The sequence below is a fragment of the Mauremys reevesii genome, linkage group 4 (genome assembly GCF_016161935.1).
Source record: "Mauremys reevesii isolate NIE-2019 linkage group 4, ASM1616193v1, whole genome shotgun sequence".
Classification (NCBI taxonomy): Eukaryota; Metazoa; Chordata; order Testudines; family Geoemydidae; genus Mauremys; species Mauremys reevesii.
The window spans coordinates 146,709,468-146,726,251 of NC_052626.1; the positions used below are offsets into that span (position 1 = coordinate 146,709,468).

The 16,784-nt window shown below is 42.9% G+C and overlaps 1 protein-coding gene across 4 annotated transcripts in view; it reads left to right on the plus strand.

The window, feature by feature from the left end:
* LOC120403123 (interferon-induced very large GTPase 1-like) overlaps positions 1 to 14,369 on the plus strand; it is a 36,901-nt gene extending 22,532 nt beyond the window's left edge. For all 4 annotated transcript variants that reach the window (XM_039533883.1, XM_039533881.1, XM_039533884.1 and 1 more), the window contains 4 exons: positions 867 to 966; positions 4,838 to 5,142; positions 6,603 to 6,725; positions 9,059 to 14,369. In XM_039533883.1, the coding sequence (XP_039389817.1) occupies positions 867 to 966; positions 4,838 to 5,142; positions 6,603 to 6,725; positions 9,059 to 13,782 (5,252 nt within the window). In that variant the 3' untranslated portion in view covers positions 13,783 to 14,369. The remainder of the gene's footprint in view (positions 1 to 866; positions 967 to 4,837; positions 5,143 to 6,602; positions 6,726 to 9,058) is intronic.
* Positions 14,370 to 16,784: the final 2,415 nt, after the last annotated feature.

Consider the following 16,784-nt stretch of genomic DNA (forward strand, 5'->3'; position numbering starts at 1 on the left):
ATTTCAGCTTTCTTCCAGCTACAGAATGTAAACTGGTAGTCTATGGTTCACTTTTTTTAATGGCAACTTGAAAATTGCAAAACATGGAGTTTCTCAATGGGTGCAGACGTAGTATTTTAGGGGGAAAAACAGGCTTTAATTCAAACTTAACACTGTTTTCATATTACTCACCCCACATATTCAAAGATTATGAGTGAGATGGTAAGAAATCATGAGATTGGCTTAAAAATATGAGATCTCAAATGCAATGCATTTCTATTCATTTATTTATTAATTAAATCTATTTACTTGCCTTCTGGGTTTTGAACTTTTAGACGTCACGTTTTCGAAGTTTTCTTTGCAACCATGAAGTCTAGAATCTTATTTAGAAAAAAAAACAACCCTCTTCCCCCAAAACAGAGATTCTGATGTAAGAACATGACTCCAAAAAGTGAAAGGGATAGAAACACTGCTGCTTGCAAGTTTGTTATGAAAGGAACATAAATGGGAAGCTAGAAGACTGGTGTTACCATGAAGCTGAGTGAAGGTTGTATGGGTGACTTAAACTGTGAATTTCCATACTTCCAAATATACGTGGGTTATTTTTTGGAATGTCAGCCTTAATTTACAATTTTGTGTATTTATCTATTTTATTGAATATTACAAAACTATCATTTTTGCAATCTCAGTTCTGACTTGTTTAGCTTTCTGACATTTCTCCGTTAATTCCAATGTTCTTGCAAGGCCTTTAACACTCAGATTACTAATGAGGATTTTCAAACTTCACTCCAGTTTAGCAAGGCCTTTTGTCTGGGGAATTTTAATTTCTTGCCTTCCATGTTTGCTCCCATATGGATATTTTTATTTGGTTCTCTTTTATCTCACAGTGTCTGCACCAACTGGTGAGACCTCAGCAGTGAGGCCTATGGAAGAGGAAGTGGTGGGAGAGCTGGGCAGCAGTGCTACATTGACAAGCTCAGCTGCAAGGTAATAACTCTATTAGCTTACACGTGTCTGAAAAGAGGGGACTAGATTCACAAAGGGATTAATGCTTTGTGCTGCCTAACTTTTAGACACCAAGAAAATCATTGGAATCCACTGTTATTCACAGAGTCTGGGTTAGGCACCAGGCCCTCTGTACAAGAATGGGGAGAGATGGGCACCTCAGACTATGAGTCACAAAAGCCAGCACTTAAAGCCAGCCAATGGGATGTGCTCATGAGAGGGATGTGTGCTAAGCTCCACCCCTCTCCAGAAATAGGTGCCTAAGCGCAGGCTGCAGGGAGGTGCCCGTCTCTACTATTCATGAGTCTCAGCTGTGAACCCTCATTAGAACAGGATCTGGGGTCTCCCACCTCCCCGGTGAGTGCTCCAGCCACCAGGCTACAGGATCATTCCCCCACTCGCTTACTCTCTGGCCCAAATGACTAATTATATAATGAACAGTAGAATGGCTTCAACGGGAGAGACTGACAGATTCCCCACATCAGAACGTCCCACAATGGAGTAGTTGGAGCATTCGTCTGAGCAGTGGGAGACCCCTGTGGAAATCCCTTCTACCCATGAGGTATGGGAGGGACTTGAATTGGAGGTCTCCCACATCCCAGGTGAGTACCCCAACCACTGGGCAAAAAGTGATAAAGGAGGTCTTCCTCCCCTCCCCCAAAGGCTGTGTTGTGTGAACTCACCTGAGGGGCCCTATCCAGTAGGCTGCCTCTGAGCACACCTACCAGATCAGGTCCCCTGAGCGAGTGAGGTGGCCAAATGCCTGTCTCACCCCTTCCATGAATTGCTCTGGGGCTTAGGCAGAAGACTGGTGTCTGGATGCACAGAGGGAGGCAGCAGTGTGTGTAGCCAGGGGCAGAAACACAGGTGCCCAGGGAACTTTTTACTACAAAAATGTAGGTACCGAGTGAGTTTAGGTGCCTACAGGGTGTGGCAGGAGTTTTGTGGATCACAGTATAGCCTCAGTCTTGGGTTTAGATGCCTAAGCAAATTAGGCCAGGGTGACTAGAATGAAAGTGTCTCCTCAGACAGCTCTAAAGTGTCAGTGCCATGATACGGTCACTATTATTGCCACATACTAGAAAAACTCTTCGTTTGTTTCTTGTCTCAAGGCAGCAGATTTCTGTTCGGTACCTCCCTGGGGTGAATAATGCTGAGGTGCCACAGTGTTCACCAGTCTGATAGGAGATGCCCTTCCTGCTTGTACTGCGTAGCACATTTGACCTAAGGTCTGTGGTACCAGCAGAGATGCATTGAGTTCTAGGAGACACAGAATTCTGCAGCAATGTTAATTGGTTACAAAATCATTCAGCACCTTCACTTTTACTGAAACTGTTCTAAAAGTGCAGAAAGGATTAAAAAGATAGGGCGTTCGTGTTTTGTATTTGCATTGAAGTGGAGCAGCTTATGAGCTCCAAATAGAAGAGACTCTCTGGACTGTGATTGGCTAGGATAGAGGTGAGAGAAGCACAGAAGTAGGCCTACAGGAGAAAGCAACCGGCATCCATGACTCCTGTGATAAAGAAGATAAAGCAGAGCTCCACTCCTGTAGGGTTTAGGAGCTGTACAAATAAAATGATGGGATCTAAATTAGCTCAACTATACATATAAAATGATGGGGTCTAAATTAGCTGTTATCACTCAAGAAAGAGATCTTGGAGTCACTGTAGATAGTTCTCTGAAAACATCCACTCAATGTGAGGCAGCAGTAAAAAAGTGAACAGAATGCTGGGAATAATTAAGAAAGGGATAGATAATAGGACAGAAAATATCATGTTGCCAATAAATCCATGGTGCACCCACATCTTGAATACTGTGTGCAGATGCAGTTGCCCCATCTCAAAAAAGATGTATTGGAATTGGAAAAGGTTCAGAAAAGGGCAACAAAAATGATTAGGGGTATGGAACAGCTTCTGTGTGAGGAGAGATTAATAAGATTGGGACTTTTCAGCTTGGAAAAGAAACAGCAAAGGGAGATATGATTGAGGTCTATAAAATCATGACTGGTGTAGAGAAAGTAGATAAGGAAGTGTTGTTTACTACTTCACATAACACAAGAACTTGGGGTCACCAAATGAAATTAATAGGCAGCAGGTTTAAAACAAATAAAAGAAGGTGTTTCTGCTTGTAAAATGTTTGATTCACACTATATTGTTTAGATGTTACCAACCCCTACTAACTCCCTATTCATCCTATATATTTTATATAAAATATCTAATATTTATTACTTCTTTCAGTGTATACACATACAAAATTGACACCTATCTGAAAACTCCTTTGGTGTCCTTTTCAATAGGTGCAAAATGAACAGTTTCTCTAACTACAGGATATTAAGCTAAAGGCAGTGAAATTCACAGAGTCAGTACCTGACTTCACAGACAAAACATTCCCTTTTCTCCAGTGGAGGAAAGCAACCATATTAGTTCAGGTAGAATAAAGAAAACACTCTGTCTCTGGGAGAAGAGAAAGCTGGTCCCCAGTTTGGGTATGTCAAAGTTAAAATAATATCCCCCCCTCTCTAGCTGGGTTCTGGATATTTTCTTGTCCTTATCTCCATTAAACCACATTCTGTCCAGTTCATTCTGAAGAAGAATTCTGCTTCTCCTTATCAAGACCCAGCCGCTTTAAAATTATCCTCATTCCCTTCTTTTTACTTGCTCCATGATGAGTCTCAGCTAGAAGGCCTTCCCTTTCTTCTTGTATCATAGGTCAGCCTCAGGCTGGCCAAAGGAAAACCAAGAAACATACCTACCAAGCACTTTAGAAAACAAACAGAAATCCACTTGTCAGTATTATTAATTAGAAGCTTATCTCATTAAATCTGTCCAAAAGACAATTTTTGGGTTAACTGGCTTGTTTTAGCTAGGCCTGGGCTAAACTTGACCTTTATCTTGGTCAAAGCCAGGGCCTAAATGTTTCCTCCATACTACTCTGCTTCACTTTATCTGCCATCCTCTACTTGCTTGGGAAGGAGACAATCCTCTGCTCTCTCAGAGGGATTTTTATGGGCATGGTCAAAGGGGGCAGCATTAAGGCTGTGAGGGGATATAGGGTGGGAGACTTTACCTTAACTCTGTGTAGCCTGATTTATGTTTATACGTCCCCCACCATCTGGAGGGGTGCAGGGCAGTGCGAGGGAAAGGTAGAGCTGTGTTCATGAAGTTTTTTAGCAGTGAATTTCCCTTGTTTTTGGTTGAAGTGGTGGTAGTAAGGCTGGCATCTGGTGGAAGCATGAGGAGCTTCCTGGGCACACCTTTCTCTCACATAATGACCAGGTCCTTTCTCCTCTTGGATCCTCCGTGGTCCTGGTAGGATTGAAGGGACCAGGGGCAGGAAGAAGGGTGGTAGCTCAGAGGCTGTATGAAGTGCATCTACCAATTAGAAGTAGTAAGAAGAGGGAAAACGACCCCCCAGAGTCCCTACCTCGCATCAAGGCATAGAATAGATACATTACACGTGTGTGTGTGTATATATAAATAAGTGAATATGTAAACATACCTGAGCTAGCTTTGGTCTAGCTCAAATAAGAATAGCAGCGAAGCCTTGGCAGTATGGACGGCAGTCTGGGACCGTAGATACATACTCAAAAAGCTAGTCTATGCTGCCATGGCTTCACTGCCATTGATATTTGATTGAACTAGAGGAAAAAAAGTTCACATATGTCTACAAGTGCTGCAGCCACACCACGACTGCTGTGTAGGCCTACCCTCAATTGTTTAACAGGCTGAGTGCTTGATACTGAGGAAGGCAGAATCCCAGATTATTACTCACTAACCTGAATCTAATTCTCTCACCTTCACAAATGGTTTCTTGCTCCTTGTCTAAAAAGCATTGTATTTTTTCATTATTACAGATCCCCCGATTCAGTAACCGTGGTCGCTGATGAGAAATCCTTGAAGATTATGTGCAAAGAGCGACGGAAACTGATTAAGATTATTCAAAATGACCCGGGTGGTGTCTTGGATGAGTCACTTGCTCAGTCCCTCATCACAGATGAGGACTATGACAATATGACTACAATATCGGATACAGAGGCGAAAATTAGAAAATTGTTAATTCAAATACAGAGAAAGGGAGCACTGGCCTGTCAGCAATTCCTGGAGTGTTTAGAAACCATGTTTCCGGGCACAAATCAGGATTTACAACATCCTCAGGGTGGTAGGTTGTTGTTTTTGTTTATTGGTTGTTTTTTATTTTTTTTTTTTGCCTTTCAGGACAAAAAAATTTAGTACCGGCAACATCGCTCAAAGGCTAATTTCCAAATAGATACACGATTAATGGTAGAGCCTATGTTAATGCAAAGTTATGGCTGAGAATTCAAATGTGTGAAAATGATGAAATTGAAACATATAGTTCACAGGCAGCTATTGTGTGACGACTTTGCTCATGTGTAAAATGATGATATAGTGGTGTATTCTACAAAACCTTTGTGATAGAAATTTACCAATAGAATATAAATATACACACAAAGATCTTCAGGTGGTCAAAATCAGTAGATTTCCATTGTCTTTGGTGGGCTTTGGATGAGTCCTTTTATGTGTAAGGGATAACTCTCAAACCTGTAGAATCTTTCATAGGACAAACTTTTTGAAACGTAGCACTGTCTCTAACCACAGGATCTATGTATCCATCAAACAATGGATGGGTGTAGAGATGTCCACACCCAACGGAAGTCACCAGAGAATCCAGCAGTTATGGTTAGCGGCAGAAGGCAAACTTCCCTTGCTTATATCCAGTGCCGTGTATATGTCATGATTCCACAGTCACAAAATTCACCCTTTGCTACAGAATTTTGAGCCAGAAACTGAACTTGTTTGTTTAAAAAAAATGTTTCTAGCATTTTTGATTGCAGAGATCATCTTGATAGCATGAAGTACAAGTGAATTTAATTGTTGCAGTGACATCTGTGAACTTGCCCAGATGAGCCCCAAAGGCTTCCTGATTCCACTGCCATGGAATCTGGCATTTTTCCAAGGTTCCCCCAGAATCCAGTATTTTTGCCATGGGGCTGGATAAGCAAAACCCTCCAGAAATGAAAAAGAGCTAGAGATAGACCCAAAGATGAAGCCAGTTGAAGGCCAATGGTCTGTCAAATTTTTACATGTCTGTTTCCCCCAGTTTGTGTGGCAGGGGCACCAACAAAGCCATAGTGCTCCAAAGAACCTCTTTGGATTCTAGCTAGAATGGTTTGAGGGTGCCAGGCCCACTGGGGTTATGTAACCTGATACAGCAATGGAAATCAAAGAGAATATTTATAAACATTTTGTAGTTTATTGGGAACTGGTTTCAGAACAGGGATAGAATACAGTGAGGAGCGACAACCATAAGTAGGTGCACAGCTCCCCTCTGGGGCTCTGATCAGAAAGGAACGTGACTAAGAATTAACCCCTGATCTCCCTTCGAAGAGGCCAGAACGCTGCTGCATCCATTGCATTTTTTTATCCAAAGCTTCATACCAATGTACTGGATAAGTAGCTCTTCTATTATAAAATAGAAACTATGTAATGAAATGCAGAGGCAGGAGCAGTGAATGAAATAAAATAAACACAGAAAACAGGAAGAGATTGAAGAGAATTAGACACTAAATAACTTTTCTCCTCTTGTTTTCTTGCTGGAAGGATTAAATCAGGAATCTCAGACTCTGCAAGCCACAGAGCTGGGGGAAAAAGAGGTCATAAATCCAAAACTGGAATTAGATATTCAAGAAGACAGAAAGCGGGAGGAGACAGACCTTTCCAAAGGTAATTTCCTCTGATGACCCTTCCTTCTGTAGTGGGAGTTAACACCTTTAGAAGAGCTTGGCGCTCCCAGGTGTGATTTGGTGTGTGTGAGAGTGAAGAATTTTCTTGGTATTCTGCATAGATTTGCTCAGATTCAAACAAGGATGCCATGGAAACCCAGTCAGTGGCTTAGAGGCAGAAACACAGGGACTCTGCTTAAAATTTGGTCTGTATTGATCAGTGTGGTGCTTTGAGCCACAACTGTTAGCTGATCCATGTTCCCATGAAGGCCAGTGGCAAAGCACTGGGACCAGTGGCAGCTACTGCTCAAAATAAATGGTGGCGTTATAGCCTCTAAACATCTCCTCCTGTTTCCCTCTGCCCCACACCTACTCTCCTCCTCTCTTTATCCTTCCCCCATTTGGGCCAACCAGATATTTCAAGTGAAAATATGGGGCATCTGTACAGGGAAGAAGGGAGACAGTTGCTGGGAAGGTTGTTGACCAGTGGTGTAGTAAGGAGGAGGGAGAGAAAAGTGCCTTTTCCTCCTTCCCGCTGCTAGCTACCTCCCTTTTCCTTGAGATGGATGACTGATGGGCTGGATGAAATGATGAGGATTGTGACTGATGGGTTTGTCAGAGGCTGGAGGAAAGGATGGGGGTTGGAGTGAGAGTGGGTTTGTGCAGGGGTGAGGGTCTGAAATGGGCTGTGGGGTAAGAAAATGGAGGAAACTCGCATGTAAAAACTAGGAGGAAAGGAGATATGGCATGAAAAGAGAAAAAGCAAAGGCAATAAGGAAGGGGAAACCTTCCATTAGGGCTACCTATCTGGCAAAGTGGAAAAGATTTTCCTACTGGTGTGAACCCAAGCGTCTTTAACCACTTGAGGTTCCTATCCTGATTATTTTTTACTATCTCCTACACCTTAAGCAACAGGGCCTGTCTCTTTCATCCATCAGAGTGCACCTGGAGGCCATTTCAGCTTTCCATCCAAGGGAGTCTGGGCGCTTGGTGTTCTCAAATCCCATGGTGGGGCGCTTCCTTAAAGGGCTGGAGCGGGTGTTCCCATATTCTCATCCCCAATCTCAACCTGGAACCTGAACCTGGTCCTCTCCAAACTCATGAGCCCACCATCTGAGTGCCTGGCCACTTGTTCCCTCCTCTACCTTTCTTGGAAGGTAGTGTTACTGGTGGCCATTACATTGGCAAGGAGGGTGTCTGAACTGAGAGCTTTCACCTCTGAACCCCCTTACATGGTGTTTCATAAGGACAAGGTGAAGCTTAGACTGCACATGCACTAAATTCCTCCCCAAGGTGGTCTCCCAAGAACACATTTGCTTGACGGTGTTCTTTCCAAAGCCCCACATGAGCCCGCAACACCGCAGCCTACACACGCTGGATTTGTTCAAAGAGCCTTAGCTTTCTACATAGAGTGCACAAAATCCTTCTGCAAATCAACCCAATTGTTCGTTGCCATAGCTGATAGAATGAAGGGCCTTCTAATCTCTGTGCAACACATATCCTCCTGGATCACAGACTGCATTTGCACCTGTTATGAGCTGGCCAAGGTCCCACCCCCAGCAATTATGGCCCATTCGACCAGAGCACAAGCATCTTTGACTGCCTTTCTGGTGCAATTCCCCATCCAGGAGATCTGCAAGGCAGCTACCTGGTCTTCAGTGCACATGTTTGTAGCTCACTATGCTGTCGACCAACAGGCCAGAGATGATGCGGCAGTCGGCAGAGCTGTCCAATCAATCATTCCATGACTCCTACCATCCTCCAGTGGTAAGCTTGGAAGTCATCTAATTGGAATGGACATGATCAATCACTCAAAGAAGAAAAGACGGTTACTTGCCTCTCATAACTGTTCTTCGAGATGTGTTGTTCATGTCCATTACAATACCCACCCTCCTTCCCCTCTTTCGGAGTCTAAAGCAAGAAGGAACTGAAGCGGGGCCGGTCCGGCAGGGTACTATATACACTGTCATAATGGCACCACATTAGGGGGCTCCCCTGCCATCCTGACGGGAGCGGCTAAGGGGAAAAGTTTCCAACATCCATGGACGCAATGCGCCCACACCTAATTGTAATCTCGAAGAACAACAGTTATGAGAGGTAAGCACAGAAGTAAACCTGTTGGCTTTATTTATATTGTGCCATATAAATAAGAGAAGAATTGAGCCCAGGATGATTAATGCATCTGTCATTTACTGGGTACTGCTTTTCTTTAAATTACAATTCTCTTTCCATAACTCCCACAACATCAGCCAGTCTAAGGAATTAGTAAATGGTATATGAAGTTATCATTTTCTACTCTGAAAATTTAGTTTATGTTTTCACTTCCTTTTGCAGAAAGAAGTAAAGCATTTCAAGATATTCTGTCCAGATTAAACCTGGAGAAGCACAGAAGCAGGAAGATCAGGCTGAGGGATGTCCTGGAGATCTGCCCAGGAGGCATCAAAAACAGGATTCCAGAGGCATTAAGTGATTTACCTTGGCATTTCCTGAGGAAGGTCATGGCTGTGAATGGGACAGCCAGAAATACAAGCATTGGGCACAAGGCTCCTGAAGAAGAAATGAGTGATGATAATAAAGAGCTACATATTGACGACAATTTCTATGTTAGTGATGCCGAGATAAAAGTTTCACTGCACCCCCTCGATGTTCTCTGCGCCATTCTGCTTTACTCAGACAGTTTCCTGCAGCAGGAGATCCTGTCCAAAATGTCCATGTGCCAGTTTGCCCTCCCTCTGCTGCTTCCTGCCCTTGACATCCACAAGTGCACCCTACTGCTGTGGGCCATGAGGGACATTGTGCGGAAGTGGAGGCCGCACTCCCTGGCAGAGAGCAGAGGGTTCAGAGAGGAGAGCCTGGTGCTCACAGCAATGCCAACCATTTCCTTTGTGCGGCTGGGGAGCTGCAGCTTCTCCAAGTCCAAACTCCTCAATGATGTTCTCAGCCCCTCCCAGCAGCACCACAATTTCTTCATCCATCGTGACATGGAGTCTGGGAATGTCCCTCGGGAAATTGCAGATGGGCTGGTTGAGATTTCCTGGTATTTCCCTGGTGGAAATGAGAATTCAGATCTTTTCCCAGAACCTGTGGCAGTTACAAACCTGCGTGGAGACATCGAGACGCAGTGGCTGCAGTTTAGCTTTTTAACAGAGGTCTCCTCAGCAATGTTCATAGTTACTGAGAGCATCAGTGAGCGAGAATATGAGCTGTTATCCTCGCTGAAAGAATCAACAGCTAAATATTACTTCATCCTTAACTACAAGAATGAGAAACCCATAGAAACTCTGGGATTCCTTAATAAGCTGGCCCCTGTGCTGAAGCTGAGCAAATCACAGCTACTTGTGAAAGATAGTACCACTAATAATGCAGGATTTGTGAAAAAGGTGCAGTCCACCATAGGAAACATAATGAACTCATCTCCCAAGACAGTGAGTTTGGAAGCTATGGCTGTGATGGCACGTGACCTAGGAATCCAGGTGGATGAGGACTGTCAGGCATGTCAGTGTGCGAGGAAATGTGCTGAAGAAATCACTGTAGAAATAAGAGATGTGGCAAAATACAAAAGAGAAATGTTGAGACTCCAAGGGGACCCATGGAAAAACTTGGCTAAAGTGGAAAAAGAGCTGTGCCGAATGAAAAGCCAAGGAGATATGGCCACTGAAGACTATAAATCTGAGCTGAAACAGAAATGGTTAGAGATACGCAGACAGCAGAATCAGTGTGGCCTTACTAATGGTTTGACTAAGTTCATCAATGGAATAGAACACTTGCCTACAGTGGAGAAACATTACTTCCTGAAATGGATGAAATTTAGCCTCGATAACACTGCCAGGGGAAATCTTTCTAAAATGCGGGCTGAGTATAAAAAGAAATGTGAAACTCCAGGAGCGGACCGAAAACAGCTGGAAAAACTAGATAAATTAATAGCTGACAGTTCCCTTGGGGTGGAGCATTTCATACGTGAGTTGGGGCAGTTCTATGAAGCTGAATGCTCAATAGTTAAAGAAGGCAATAAGGCAGAAAATCAGAGACAATTCATCCACCTCCCAGCCATAGCAGCTGACTTGATGCTGGAAGGGTTTCCTATGGAGCTGATTGACGGAGATGCCTCCAACATCCCCATGAACTGGGTAGTAGATGTTCTAACTCATCTCAATATCAGACTAGGGGGTAGATCCAGAATGGTGGTTATAACAGTGCTGGGAGTGCAGAGCACAGGGAAATCCACCCTTCTCAACACCATGTTTGGCCTGCAGTTTGCAGTGAGCAGTGGCCGATGTACGCGAGGAGCCTTCATGACGCTCATTAAAGTTACAGAAGCTGTTCAGAAGCTAAGTGGCTGTGATTTCATCCTGGTGATAGACACTGAAGGTCTGAAGGCCCCTGAACTAACGACATTGGAAGACAGTTATCAACATGACAATGAGCTGGCCACCCTCGTGATTGGACTGAGTGACATAACCATTGTTAACATGGCCATGGAGAATGCCACCGAAATGAAGGATATTCTGCAAATTGTGGTCCATGCCTTTCTCAGAATGGAGGAAATAGGGCAAAAGCCAAACTGCCAGTTTGTGCATCAGAACGTCAGTGATGTGTCTGCACATGACCAGAATATGAGGGACAGAAAACACCTCCTGGAGCAGCTGAATGAAATGACGAAAGCTGCAGCAAGGATGGAAAAACAAAGCAGGGAAATGGTGTTTTCTGATATTATGGAATATAACCCAGAGAAACACAATTGGTACATCCCTGGGCTGTGGCATGGAGTCCCTCCCATGGCTCCAGTAAACACTGGATACAGTGAGAGTGTGTGTGAGCTAAAGAAACACCTATTTGAATTCATAGAGAACCGTTCACGTTACAGAGCTGTCAAAGACATTCCTGAATTTATTGAATGGCTGAAGAGTCTGTGGAATGCAGTAAAACATGAAAACTTCATCTTTAGCTTTAGAAACAGCCTTGTTGCTGAAGCCTATAACCAGCTGTCTATGAAGTATTCTGAATGGGAGTGGGATTTCCGCAAGAAGATGTATAGCTGGATATCCGATAAAGAAACTTTCATCCAGAACCAGCCACCAGAGAAACTAGAGGGTGATCCTTTAGCAAGTTTAAAAATTGAGGCACAAGGGAAACTTCAGGAGGAAGAAAAGAAGCTCTTGGATAATTTAGAACAGTATTTTAAAAGTGGAGCTTCAAATTTGAACCTGATAGAAAAGTACAGAGAAGATTTCAAAAGGAGTGCAAATAGCCTCAAAAGAGAACTTGAAAGTTATTCAATCAGTAACTGTGAGGAAGCAATTCGAATCCAAAGAGGACAGCACAAGATAGACACTATCCAGACTGGGTACAAACAGACAATTGAAGGGAAAGTTGACAGACTCTTGGCTGAATGCCGGAACAGAAAACATAAACTAGACAATGAGAAACTGAAAATAGAATTTGAAACAATGTGGCGAAAAACCTTGTCAGAGTTAAAGCTCAGTAGTTTACAGAAACGTCAAGTTGTTCAAGATATGGATCTCCAGCTGAGAAAGGATTTTGAGAATCGAGGGAGTGCCATCAATCAGATGCTACAACATGCAAAAAGCCTGCTGGGTTATAGAATGAAGTCTTTCACAATGAAGAAGGAATACTTAGAACTAAAATGGACCACAGCAGTTGTGGAATTCTTCTTACAGGACTGTCACCGTAAAACTGAAGAGCTTGCTCTATCTTTAATGGATGAATGCAAGAAATACATTGAAGAAAAAGTTAAATCCAAAACAGACTATGATGAAACCTATTGCGGAGAACTGCTGCATATGGTTAATGAGAGGTTAAAACGGGAAGATGTTCAGAAACTTCCCACTACCCCTAGTTTTGAAGTTGACCTGAAACTTCACATTTTGGGGGAAGCAGCTTGTGCGTTTCAGAAGATGCATGAAGATTTTATCAAAGAAAACGATCCTCAGCAACGTCTGGAGAAGCTGAAACCTCAGTATTTCTCCATATTTATGGATCTCTATTTGGAAAAGGATGAAAGCCAAACAAGGGCCAAAGATTTCTGTTATCAGTGTCTCAAACCTGCCTTGGTGAGTTATGTCAACAAAAGGCTCGGACTAGAAATAGTTGACAATTTTCTCAGCAGTGAACAGGCGGTTGAATACGCCAGCCGAAGCTTCTTTCAGTTGTCTGTGCTAAAGAAGCTGCTGGAAGAGATGAACTTTGACAACTATGTGAAATACATACGTAACTATGAAAAGTTTGTCAAATCCTGGATACAGAGATGTCTGATAGATCACTATGGAGGGAAGACAAGTTTGAGAGAGTTGGAGAAAGGGATTCTCTCCACAATAATAAATAAAATCAAAGGAGTTCTGAAAAACTCCATAAATAAAAACAATAAGACAGTTTCTGCCTTTTTAGACAGCTTTTGCAAAGAGCTGCAGCAGGACCTGGTCATTTCCTGCAATAGCTTAGTTGGAGTACAGTTTAAAAGCACAGCAAAAATTGAGCAGCTTTCTGATAACATTCGAACCTTCCTTCTGGAGTTAGAACAACAAATCTTAACCCAGTTTAATCATTTGCAACTTGACACCAAACTCTCCAACCTGTCAGTGAAGCCCCAGGATGAGATCTTCAAGCGAGTGTTTGGCTGTGGGAAGCAATGCCCATTCTGTAAAGCCCCCTGTGAAGCAGGAGGCACTGACCATAAAGAGCATTTTGTATCAGTCCATCGACCCAAAGGATTAGGGAACTTCAGGGATCGTGAGTCACAAAAGCTTGAGCATTCCATATGCTCCTCTGATGTGGTTTCCAATCGTGAGTTCCAAACTGCAGCCACAGCAGGAAAATTTCATCCTTTCAAAGATTACCGCCATTACTACCCAGACTGGCACATTCAGCCTGATCCCAGCATTGATGCTTCTGATTACTGGAAATTTGTTTTCAAATCATTCAATGACCAGTTCGCTAGGAAGTATGATGCTAAAGCAGCAGATCTCCCAAGAGACTGGAAAAATATCACTAAAGAGGACGCCCTGCGGGGCCTAAAGCAAGGGTTTTATCTGAAAAAATAGACATCTCAAGTGTATCTTTGAATCGGATACACTTCAACAAAACCAAACCCTTGATTTTAAAAAATGGAATATGAACAAATCTGACAGCCTGGACCTTTTTTTTAAATTGAAAACTAAAAAAAATCAATTGCAGGTCACGTCTTCCAATTAGTGCAAGGCTGCTGCACAGGTACAGCCCTACCAGAGCAAACTGATAGTCCCTGTCTCCTTGCTGAACCAGAGTAACAGCCCATCTAGCCTGGTATCCCCACCTCTCTGCCTAATTGTATCAGACCAATAACCCATATAGCCCAGTATCCCACCTCCTTGCTGTATTGGATGAGACCTAAAGGCCATCTAGCTCGGTATCTCATCTTCCTGCTGTACTGGATCAAACCAGGGATCCATCCTGTCTCTGACAGTGGCCATTACAAGATGTTTCAGTGGGAGGTGCAAGATACCATCTAATGGAAATTTTATAGAAACATGTTTAGAGAGGAAGCTTCTTCCTAACATAACTATGTAAACAGGGTCCGAATGAGTTCTCCCATGACATCTAGCTGGGAGTGGGGAGCAACTTTAGGAGCAAACTGTATTTACATGAACTCACCTACTCTGCCTAGATCAGGGGTCGGCAACCTTTACTATCAAAAGAGCCATTTTGCCCCCTCTTCCACTAAAGAAAAATAGTCTGGAGCCGCAAAACATAACACTGCTTATAAACTTTCAAAAGTTTTAATCTTTTTTTAATTTTACCTGTTACAACAACAGAATACAACAAACAGAAGTGCAGTGTGCATGTGTAGGCCTACTTTGAAATAAATTAAACACTGAACTATGCAGGACTTTTTGAGTCCTTCCCGTATTTGTGTAAAATTAAAATAAAATGTAGCCCACTTTAATATAAAAAAACATATAGTTGCAGCTTAGCAGTTTTAAAAAAGTAAACATAAAATTAGGAACGTTTTTTGACAAGTCCATTTCAGTGTGCTCTCATCCTCTTCGGGTTTCATTCCATTTGTGCTCTTTAGCGAGAGTGGCCTTCTGACGGGCGACTTCTTCAAGATCCGCTGTCAGGCTTTTGAACTTGGACACCCATAAGTCTTTATCCGCTATGTCGGCCAGTTCAATTTCAAGATCGGGCTGACTTATCCCTGTGAATGCGGATATGTTCAGCAGGGATGGGTCGATGTCCAGCGGTGTGACAGGGAAGGACAGAGTGTTTTTTTCCTTTCTGAACTTGCTGAATCTTTCTCCAAATGCAGCTTGCATTGCCATAATTGCACGGTGTAAATAATCACAATTTATGTGCTTGTTCTCTTCTTTGAACTCTCTCAGGGAGGGGAAGTGAGAGAGCGTACCTCTCTGTACATCTCTGGCAAACACTGTCATCTTGCGCTCAGACGCCAGAACATGCTCCAGCAACTGCAGGGCCGTGCTTCCCTTTCCCTGGAGATTTTTATTCAGCGTGTTTAAGTGACTTGTCATATCCACCATGAAATAAAACTTTTCCAGCCAATTGAGGTCTCCCAGTTCGGGATAGCTGAGGCCTTTGCTTTCCAAGAAGGTTTTCACATGTTCCAGACAAGCAGCGAAGCGTTTCAGCACATCTCCCCTTGACAGCCACCGAACTCTGTTGTGCAGCAGGAGATCCAAATATGCGCTCTCAACTTCATCTAACCATGAACAAAACTGTCGGTGGTTTAACCCGTTTGCAATTATTTTGTTCACTATCTTAATAACGAGGTTCATCACTTCCACACATTCAGGGGGGAATGTTTGAGCGCACAGTGCTTCTTGGTGCAAGATGCAGTGAAACATCATCAGCTCTCGATCCAGCGACTTTTGAAGTAAATTCACAAAGCCCTTCTGTGCTCCTCTCATACTGGGTGCACCATCAGTAGACACTGACACCAGGTGAGTGGTGTTTATTCCTTTGGCTTTTAGACAACTCAAAACAGCCTCACAAATGTCCTGTCCTTGGCCCTTTAGCGGTATGAGTTCAATCAGTTCTTCCCATCAGAGTTCACATATCTGCATAACAGTGCTGTCTGCTCAATATCGTTTACATCACTTGACTCATCACAGGCAATTGAATATGCTTGAGCTGAATTGATGTCATCAATTTGCTTACTGGTGATGTTTGTTGCCATTTTAATGGTCCTGTCCTTGACGGTCTTTGCAGAGAGAGGCATTTCTTTAATTTTCTGAATAATTTCCTGTTTGTTTTTGAATTCGGAGAATAGATGCTCTGATATTTTTATGAACGATTCTTTCATGTATTCTCCGTCTGTGAACGGCTTCCCTCCTTACGATCTCATGAGCTGCCACAAAACTAGCAGCTGTAGTTGAGTTTGGAGAGTTGATCCACTTCTTGAAAGTATGTTTGCTCTGCTCAACTTTCCGTAGTAGTTCCGAAATCGCTCTCTTTTGCCCATCTTCGGTTGGGTACTTTTCAGAAAATGCTGAGTGCTTGTTTTGAAAATGTCTTTCAACGTTACATTTTTTGTTGTTTGCTAATTTCTCGCCACATATCAAGCACACAGGTAAGCCAGCATCGTTGGCAGTGAAGGCAAAGGAATCTGTCCATGCAGAATTAAACTCTCTATTTTCTTCTGAGATTTTTCTTTTTTGGGATGTATTCATGGTTAGACACTCAAGAAGCCGCCTGCAGGTAAAGGTGAGGGCTATAGATGTGGATGTGACGCATATTTTAATTGACAAATTATAAAACTTTTTAAAAATTCGATGTTAAAGTATCACCTCGAACTCCAAGATAACTGTGCAACAAAATAAACAAAATAATATATAAATAAAAATTAAATTAATAAATAACCGTTATTCTTTTTTTTTTCTTTTTTTTTTCTTTTGTCAAGGCCGAAAGGAGCCACAACAAGGAGGCTGAAGAGCCGCATGCGGCTCCGGAGCCGCGGGTTGCAGACCCCTGGCCTAGATATCCAGCAGATATAGAGGTGTTGCTCAAAGTGGTCAATTTTGACTGGTTTTGGGTTACAAATCACTTT